At 42.4% G+C, this 10,184-nt stretch overlaps 2 protein-coding genes across 9 annotated transcripts in view; both read right to left on the reverse strand.

Annotated features, from left to right (window-relative positions):
• Positions 1 to 10,184, reverse strand: part of dlgap3 (discs, large (Drosophila) homolog-associated protein 3) — a 908,365-nt gene that overhangs the window by 687,865 nt on the left and 210,316 nt on the right. The window lies entirely within an intron of this gene.
• Positions 1 to 10,184, reverse strand: part of LOC103472158 (uncharacterized) — an 89,844-nt gene that overhangs the window by 38,418 nt on the left and 41,242 nt on the right. For 3 of the 4 annotated variants that reach the window (XM_008421587.2, XM_008421586.2, XM_008421584.2), the window contains exons 3-6: positions 7,109 to 7,230; positions 6,806 to 6,919; positions 6,591 to 6,647; positions 5,978 to 6,115 (exon numbers count right to left, since the gene is read on the reverse strand). In XM_008421587.2, coding sequence (XP_008419809.1) covers positions 5,978 to 6,115; positions 6,591 to 6,647; positions 6,806 to 6,919; positions 7,109 to 7,195 — 396 coding nt within the window. In that variant the 5' untranslated portion in view covers positions 7,196 to 7,230. The remainder of the gene's footprint in view (positions 1 to 5,977; positions 6,116 to 6,590; positions 6,648 to 6,805; positions 6,920 to 7,108; positions 7,231 to 10,184) is intronic. The other variant, XM_008421585.2, reaches the window with a different exon arrangement.

Below are 10,184 nucleotides of genomic sequence, written 5' to 3' on the forward strand. Positions count from 1 at the left end.
ACTAATGCGCGCCTTACGCTCCTTCACCTCGCGCACATAACGAGGTAAATGTAGCGAGTTTTACCCTTCACGTATCGTCGCCTCGGGGGGGTGCTGAGTGAGCGTCGCTCCTTCACCCTGACGTTCCGTCCCTCGGTCGGGGGGGGGCGCCGATCTATGTTTTTGCATCCACCTGAATAATGTGTAGTTGCGCCACTGCTAAAGAGTCATGTCGAAGAGTCATGTCGTCTGGCCACTGTGTTCCAACCACCTGAGACAGACGCGTTCCTCCCCATCCTGACAGGGATGCGCCTGTGAACACCAATAGGTGTGACGTAGCTCTGCTGAGGGGAGCTTCCTCTGCCAGAATGCTGGAGCTTCCCCATTGAGTCAGATTGGCTCCCACTGAAGGAGGAACAGAGATCATGCGCCTCTTCTTGCACACAAGATCTATGCGCAGGCGAGTGAACCATCTTTGAAGGCTTCTCATGTGTAATAAACCCAGCGGAATCACCATGTGAGTCGTTGACATCATCACCAGCAGCCACGTGACTGACAGATCTGCCTACGCTGCGAGGCCTGACACGGCAGAGCTGCGCTGAAAGAGCCTCGATTCTCGGCTGTGCTAATGGGACTCTCATCATAACTGAGTTCAGCTCCACTCCCAGATAAACGATCATCTGGGACAAAATAGCCAAACTCTTTTCCCAGTTGATGGAAAATCTCAGTTTCAGCAGATGTGATGTGTTCCTCTCTGGACCGAGCCGTAAAAGCAGGTCGTCCAGATAGAAGAGGACTCTTATCCCCGAGACATACAGTGGCTGCAGCGCTTTTTCCACACATTTGGAAAACGTGCGCGGGGCGAGAGAAACGATCATCTGGGACGAAATAGCCGAACTCTTTTCCCAGTTAATGGAAAATCCCAGGCTCAGCAGATGTGTTGCCAGCTTCTGGGTCTGAATGTCGGCTTCCTCTCTGGACCGAGCCAGAAAAGGACTCTCATCCCTGCCGTGTGCAGTGGCTGCAGCGCTGTTTCCACACATTTGGAAAATGTGCGCGGGGCGAGAGAATAACCCCCGAATAACCCCGCGAGAGAATGGGTCCCCTGGAAGGAGAAACGCAGATACTTTGCAGATGTTTCAGGATGATGGGGATGTGGAAGTTTGCGTCTTTAAAATCTATGGAGGTGAACCAGTCATCCTGGTGAACATTTTCCAGCACCTTGTCAGCATTTGGAATGACCTCTCCACCATAGAGTTGTTGAACAGGGACAGATCGTGCATTTCCAACAGATGGTCTCACTCCTCCTTTTTTTGAGGACCAGAAAATAGCGGAAATAAAACACTGCATTTGCTTCTCCCTGGGGAACTGTGGAAATTACACATTTCGGCACAAGTTCCTGCCACTCTGACAGGGGAGCGGTCCTGGGCTAGAGATGGTAGAAGCATCTCCAAGGCGGCTGCCTCCAAATCGCAGCTGTAACCCCTGCTGATTAGTCGATCCATCCACCTATCCAAGGAGCATGCGCACCGCCACTCTGCATAATGTTCTGAAAGCAGGCGTGCATTCATGGTTAGGTGCTGTGGTTCGCATGAACTATAGCCAAATCAGAGCTCCTACCGCCATCCCCGGTAGTCAGGGTGCTTAACACGCCATTTCGGCACGGACCGCTGCTGGACAAATAACAATCAGTCGCCACTCACAAAGTGAGATGAGTGCGAAGCTGCCGGAATCACAGTAGGCTTTGACTGTTCACAAAACGCGCTCTCAGATTCAGACTGCTCAGAAGAGGCAGACTTATCCACTGAGACCAGAGGTCGCGTTAACGGAAAATTTTCCGTATTTGACCGGTTATTTTTTAAAACAACAGGAAAATTAAAATCTCATCGGTCATTTGACAGGTTATAATTAACACCCTTGACTGGTGCACATGCGTGGACATGATAGATTTTACGCAAAGAGTTCATCGCAGAGGCAACTAAAATCAATCAATAAAAGAATACTTTCTGAATATCATCTCATCGACACTGAACTAAATGCGTCTTTCTGACCGGGAGTGTTTTATTTCTCGGACGTTTACGATAAATAAAAAAATGTAAATAAGAAAAATTAGTTATTTCCATGCAGTGTCCAGAAAGAAGTGTTGTTCTGCTTGTTGCCTAACAGCTTCGGTCGGCATCCAGCGATATTCATGCCATTTTTTTTCTAGGACATATTCCGCGCAGTTTTCTAAAGAAATATTGAAATATTAAAAAGGTAGATTAGCTATAGGGACCAAATATCCCGCCCGAGACGAAATTTGTAGTTAAACAGTATTTGTAGTAATAGTGATGCTAAACGGGACTAATGTCTTGTTTACAGTATGGTAACGAAATTGGAAACAGCAAAAGTCATTTATGTTAATATGTCTGATTAACATTAAAAATTAAGCTTAATTAAAAAATTAAGCTTAATTAAAAAATTAAGCTGCTATATCTGAGAAATACAACACACAGGTATGACGGACTTATAAGAAATCTGCTGAGTAAACAATATGTGACATAACATCGATGTGCGCATGCGCATAAGGTATGCTGTATTGACGGGTATGATGAATACAGTCATGGCCAAAAGTTTTGAGAATGACACAAATATATTTTCACATGATCTGCTGCCCTCTGGTTTTCATGTGTGTATGTCAGATGTTTTCATCACATACAGAAATACAATTGCAATCTTAATATGAGTAACAAAAGCTTTTATTGACAAAATTAGTTAATGCAGCAAGTCAGTATTTGCAGTGTTGACCCTTCTTCTTCAGGACCTCTGCAATTCTCCCTGGCATGCTCTCAATCAACTTCTGGACCAAATCCTGACTGATACCAGTCCATTCTTGCACAATCAATGCTTGCATTGTGTCAGAATTCCTAGGTTTTTGTTTGTCCACCCGTCTCTTGATGATTGACCACAAGTTTTCAATGGGATTAAGATCTGGGGAGTTTCCAGGCCATTTCCCTGAGCCATGTTCCCTGGCGGCTCAGGGAACATGTTTTGTTCCCTGAGCCAGTTAGTTATCACCATTGCTTTATGGCAAGGTGCTCCATCATGCTGGAAAAGGCATTGTTCATCACCAAACTGCTCTTGGACGGTTGGGAGAAGTTGCTCTCGGGGGACATTCTGGTACCATTCTTTATTCATGGCTGTGTTTTTAGACAAGACTGTGAGAGAGCCGGCTCCCTTGGCTGAGAAGCAACCCCACACATGAATGGTTTCAGGATGTTTTACAGTTGGCATGAGACAAGAATGGTGGTAGCGCTCACCTCGTCTTCTCTGAACAAGCTGTTTTCCAGATGTCCCAAACAATCGGAAAGGGGATTCATCAGAGAAAATGACTTTACCCCAGTCCTCAGCTGTCCACTCCCTGTACCTTTTGCAGAATATCAGTCTGTCCCTGATGTTTTTCCTGGAGAGAAGTGGCTTCTTTGCTGCCCTCCTTGAGACCAGGCCTTGCTCCAAGAGTCTTCGCCTCACAGTGCGTGCAGATGCACTCACACCGGCATTTCTGAGCAAGCTCTGCACTGCTGGTTGCCCGATCCCGCAGCTGAAACACTTTTAAGAGACGGTCCTGGCGCTTGCTGGTCTTTCTTGGGCGCCCTGGTGCCTTTTTGGCAACAACTCTCTCCTTGAAGTTCTTCATGATGCGATAGATTGTTGACTGAGGTGCAATCTTTCTAGCTGCGATACTCTTCCCTGTTAGGCCATTTTGGTGCGGTGCAATGATGACTGCACGTGTTTCTTTAGAGATAACCATGGTTCACAGAAGAGAAACAATGATGCCAAGCACCAGCCTTTTTTTAAAGGATCCAGTGGTGTCATTCTTACTTAATCATGACAGATTGATCTCAAGCCTTGTCCTCATCAACACCCACACCTGTGTTAATGGAGCAATCACTGAAACAATGTTAGCTGGTCCTTTTAAGGCAGGGCTGCAATGAAGTTGAAATGTGTTTTGGAGGATAAAGTTCATTTTCTAGGCAAATATTGACTTTGCAATTAATTGCTATTAAGCTGATCACTCTTTATAACATTCTGGAGTATATGCAAATTGCCATTATAAAAACTGAAGCAGTAGACTTTGTAAAAATTAACATTTGAATCATTCTCAAAACTTTTGGCCATGACTGTAGTCAGAACACCTGCTCGCTGTGCGTGGGGAATGTGTGCGAGGAAACTGCTGTGAGATCAGCTGATTTGACAGAGGTGGAACCTGCAGGGATTTTGCTCTCAGCAATATGTTTGTGATTTATTTCAAAACATTTCACATTATCACACACACAACGGCGGAGCAGGATGTAGTCTATGCCTCACTGGGTCCATCCAGACCACCACCATGAAGCATCTGCTCGCATATAACAAAAAACAGTCTCAGCTTAGAGTGCGTAATTACGCACTCCCTGCCTCCCATACAGCAGAACACCAGAGAGGAGAGAATAGGCTCTGGTCAGAAAGGTTGGGATAAACAGTCCTGCTGCTGTGAACAGGAACAACAAAGGTTACAAACTGTAACAGTGTAACAATGAACAGAGCAGGTACTTATTATACACCACTTTGGAGAATCATGTTGTTCTCAAATACTTTGTAAATAAACTTAGAACTCTTCAGGAAAGAAATAACACATAACAAAAATAATTATTCTGACAGAACTCTGAGAACAGAATGGGTCAAATACCTTATATTTGTGCTTTTTGAGCACTTGAATTAAGTGTCTCTTGCTACCACTTACTCCATACCTAACTGCAAATGACTGAACAAGATGACATTTCATTCTCAGATTAATAAAGCAAAATGAGTGACTTGTCCATGTTTGCAAAGCAGTTGACAACTGCTAGTCAATGAACTGCTAGTCACTGACTCACTTTTCATTTAATTTTGTTACCATGAATTGAACGAGTCGTTGCCACATGTTTTTTTTTCTCCCATGTCACCAAATAAATATGAAGGTTTTTTAATGTGTAAAAAATTGAGAATACATGGAGAAATCCTATGTAGTCATTAGGACAACATAAAAGAAATCATATAGATCCAACCCAGAATCTTTGTGATTGAGTGGTGCTAACAACTACCTCAAATAAGAAAATACAGAAAAACTTTTTTCAACTAATTAACTTTCACAACATTTTAACACTTCTTAAGTTATTTTCTCTCTTCAGATAAATTTGAGAATCAAAATACCTTTGCTATTCCATAACAAATAAGTCTCTATAAGGCCTTTGGCATCGGTAAGGCAGTTTCTCATGCGTGTAGTGAATGGGGCAATTGAACAACTCTAAAGTTCTAACTGTACATATTTTATAGTTTGATTAAATCCCAGGGCTGCACAGTGGTAGAGCTGTTGCCTTGCAGCAAGAAGGTTCTGGGTTCGATTCCCGGCCTGGGGTCTTTCTGCATGGAGTTTGCATGTTCTCCCTGTGCGTGCGTGGGTTTTCTCCGGGTACTCCGGTTTCCTCCCACAGTCCAAAAACATGACTGTTAGGTTAATTGGCCTCTCTAAATTGCCCCTAGGTGTGAGTGTGTGTGTGCATGGTTGTGTGTCCTGTGTGTCCTGTGTGTCTCTGTGTTGCCCTGCGACAGACTGGCGACCTGTCCAGGGTGTACCCCGCCTCTCGCCCGAAACGTTGGCTGGAGATGGGCACCAGCACCCCTCCTGACCCCACTGAGGGAAAAAGGGTGCAAGAAAATGGATGGATGGATGGATGGATTAAATCCTATTAGGGACTATATTAATCAGACAAAAGGTATCTTTCTGTCCTGCAAACATTGTTTCAGTCTCACACCAGGCAAGACTTTAAGTATAAATCATCATCGTAGAAGACAAATCTTGGCTCCCTCATGCAGGAAATTTGGTAGATTTCTGGGTCATTATTGCTAGAAACATCTGCGTTTATTTATTCTGAGTTTTTTCTGTTAATAAAATGTAAAAATGAAAGGAAATAATTTTTGTATATTTTAAACACAATACCACAGCATGTTGCTCTAGTCTTCGGCAGTGTTCACAGTGGTAAGAATCCTGGCGATAGGGGAGATGTTTGGACATAAGACCCAGGGCAGCAGTAGCAAATGCAGCACTGACCAGATGCAGCACCAGGACACATTTTACCTGCAAATAAAAATAGAAGCATTCATGTGCAGCGTTATTCTGGTTGACATCCAATAACATAATTTTAGGAAATATTTCTAGTTCAACAATGGATGCCCAAGTAAATTTACTCCATAGTTGGACTGTGCATTACTCAAAGAAAACATAATACTTAGGAGTCAATTGGCAATTGTTAATTGTTCTAGCTCATGAAAGGAAAAATGGAGAAGCAATCACCATTTATAATTAGTTTGTAAGGATTGGCAGGGGGGTCTACATTTGTAAATCTGATTATGATTAAGTCAGTGCCTCACCAGCCATGTGCCTCACTACATGATGGATGGATGGATGAATGGACAGACAGACAGACAGACAGACAGACAGACAGACAGACAGACAGACAGACAGACAGACAGACAGACAGACAGACAGACAGACAGACAGACAGATTTGTATTAAAGACGGTCAGGACTGTTTAGATTTTATTTAGACTTACCCAAAACATTGTTGGTTTTCTTCCACTATGGACCAATACTGAGCCAGACAATGTCACCTGATGGCATTTCAAGAAAATCTGGTTAGGCTGCTGTTTCAACAGAAAATAAAAATAAAGATCACACCAATATCTTGTCTTAGATAAGTAACACAATAAAATATAGTAAAATTTGCCACAGTTAAAAATATGCTAACTAAAAATTCCAATTGTCTTACCTGTATGACAACAATGAGAAACAGGGCTACATCCCCAGTGAAGTGTACTTCATGGAGTTGAAGCACAGAGGCACTAAGACATAGGATCAAAGCTCCAATCACTATTTGGATTGCCTGGAAAGGATACAGAAGGATACAGGAAGTAATCATCACAGATTTATAAAACAAAATGAAAAGTGTAATCCCCCTATTTTATTACTCAATAAAAATACCTTACTATCAAAGTGTAAAAACAATTTTAAATTTTAAAGTGTAAAAACAATTTTACACTTTTAAACTTTCAAAATTCAAATGCCTTTTTACCCCCAAAGTCTTTGGCTCCATCTTGAGGTGGGATTGGAGCTGGCGTGCAGAGAGACTTGGTGCTGAACCTTTATCATCGTTAGCCATTCTGCTGGTAAAGAAGCTCAGTTGGTGTCACAAGACTAAACAAAATAGAAAAAGACAGGGACACAAGTTTACCACCCTGCCACCCATTTTTGAGGGTGACAGTGTTTCTCAATCGTTTTTGGCCAGCGCCCATTATCCAGGTCCCTTATGACCCCCATATAAGAAATCGAATTCTACTTTGCACTGAATATTATTTTATTGTTAATATTTCTATCACTATTGTTGACGTTTTGATTTTTATGGTTGTGTTACGGCCAAAGGCCTTTTCCTCTGGGTCTCTGACATGCAAGTCTTTGGACTCTCTAATTGGTGCTGCTAGGAAGTGGAGGCTGCTGGCCAGTGTCTCCAGATGACGATCCACCTTAAGACGCACCACTTCCTCTGACAGGGCAGCTCATTCTTTCTGTCTCCCTGCCACTCTCTCCCCTTTCTYYCCCAACCAGTTATGATTTTTGTTAAATAAATTCCCTTTTAAGTTATCCCTTGTGTTGCTTCCCTTTCATTTGTTATGGTTTAAGAGCCAGACCATAACAAATTGGGGGCTTGTTAAAATTTATGTTAGTTAGTTAGTTAGTTAGCTAGTTAGTTAGCTAGTTAGTTGGCAAACATTGTTTGTTAATTTAACTGGGAAGCTAGTGTGGGAATCTTGAGTTTAGTTTTGGGTAAATTATATATTTTTTCTCTTCTCTCTGGTTTGGGGTAAGTTGCTCGCTTTCATCTCATCTGATGAGTTCACTGGTAAGTCTTGATTGTTGACTGATTTGTGCAAGTCATTATGTCTGATCTGATTCCCCTGTAGGCCTCAGCGTGTCTCCCCTTTGGGATTCATGTGCTCAAAAATAGTAGCGTGAGATCGTATGGTTGTAGCAGTTGTCTCGGGGGCACAGCCATAGTGTTGGGGGGAGAGGGGGTTGCCGATTTTTTTGGTCGCCTTTTCCACTCTATTGGTATTAAGTGCATAAATACCCACCGTCCCTGATCTCTGAAGACTAGGATTGAGCTAGAAAGTTTTTGATAGGCAACTAGAGGGGAGGTTCGGGTTGGTTGTTTTTGTGTTGCACAGATTGTCAGCAATTAAAATTTTTGAAACGCTGTTTTGTGATTAAGACTAGTCATGTCTGTGGAAAACTTTAATAAATGTCCATCAGCAGGATTTTTGGAGCAGTGTTCTAGAGAACAAYTAGTAAAAATTGCTGAACACTATAAAATAAGTGTTGGTGACAAAAGGTTGAAAGACAATGTTAAAGCAATTTTAAGGGAGAATTTAATTGAGATGGGTGTTTTGTCTTCACCTTCCAGACCTGAAGATTTGGGTGCTCAGGTTGTAAAGTCTGACCTTTTGGATTTTGAACAACAAAAAGAGATGTTAAGGTTGAGAATGCAACTGGAGAAGGAAAAGGAGTTGGCTTTGGAGAATTTACGACAGCAGGCAGATTTGGATAAGGTTCTTGCTTTGGAAAAGATGAGACAGGAAACCGAATTGGCAAGAATAAATTTGGAAAGTGAGAAATTAAATCTGGTGAAAGATGGCAAATTGTCTGTGGAATCTTGTGTTGGGGACTCCAAATGCAAACCCTGATATATTAAATGACTTGCGTTTGGTGCCTAAGTTCAGTGAAAAGGATGTTGACACGTTTTTCACTTTGTTTGAAAGAGTTGCAGACACAAGAGATTGGTCTGTTTCAGACTGCATCATTTTGCTTCAGTGTGTTTTGGTTGGTCGTGCTCAGGAAGCTTTTTCTATGTTGAGCTTGAATGATGGCCAAGATTATACTAAGGTTAAAGCTGCAATACTGAAAGCATATGAATTAGTCCCTGAAGAATACAGACAAAAGTTTAGAAACTGAAAAAAAGGTGACACAACTTACAGTATGTGGAGTTTGCAAGAGAGTTGGAAATTCATTTCAACCGATGGTGCATTTCCTCTGAGATTAAAACACTTGGTGATCTCTGTAATTTAATGGTTTTGGAACAATTTAAAAACTCTGTTTCTCATAGTATTGCAGTGTACATTAATGAACAGAAGGTTAAAGCGGTGTCAGAAGCTACAGTCTTGGCTGACGATTTTGTCTTGACACATAAATGACACACAAGTGGAGAGCATGCAGTTGGAAGGAGAGTTCCAAACTGGCATTCAACACATTCTGGAGGTTCTTTTTTGGATCGCAGTAACCATGATCTTGACAAAATTTGTAATTATTGTCACAGAAAAGGTGTCGAGCTCATCCCACTTCCCCATGCTGGATATTTTAGTTTAATAGTAACAATAAATAAAGTTATCTTTAAAATTAATTGCACAGGTGACATCAAGACCCAACAGTAGAGTCAGACGGTAATAAAATTAATCTGGTTGTGTGTGTTCTTATTGTGTCCTGCAAACTTTGCTTTAATTTACTTTTTTCTCTACTTTTTCTATTCTCGTGCAAGGCGTGCATGAGGCCCTAGAACATGTAGGTGTACGACCGACACATGAGGAACTGGTGGAACAAAACTTTTGGATGTCCCTTCAGACCGTCCGATGCAGCTGCGGGACTGTGGTCAATACGCAGGGCTCGCAGAGCAGCGGATGGAAGGGTTGTTCATCAAGAGCACATTACCCGGGGGTTCAGTCTGCATGGATGTAGCAGGCCCCATGGATAACAGAAAAGAGAGGTGAGGAGTACCTCTTGGTGCTGATGGACATGGTGTAACAGTAACAGCTGTAGAAGGGTAGAAGAGTGGAAAGCAGGCAGGCGAAGGCACTTCTCCTTTTTGCCCAGAGAGGGAAAGGGGAAGTTGCAGTTTACAGTGTYATTGAAAACAGGACAGAAAGTTTGGATAAAAGCTCAAGATCGGCCTGTAGTTAGGGTGATCAAGCTGAAATTCAATGGAATGGATTTTGTGAAGCAAGTACTGAACTGCAAAACAGTACTACTTATGAAGAAAGGGGTCCACGAGGTCAGTGTTCAAGCCAGTTCTTAGCTAAAGCGAACCAGAACATTGCAAGAAT

This window comes from Poecilia reticulata, linkage group LG11 (genome assembly GCF_000633615.1).
Source record: "Poecilia reticulata strain Guanapo linkage group LG11, Guppy_female_1.0+MT, whole genome shotgun sequence".
Lineage (NCBI taxonomy): Eukaryota > Metazoa > Chordata > Actinopteri > Cyprinodontiformes > Poeciliidae > Poecilia > Poecilia reticulata.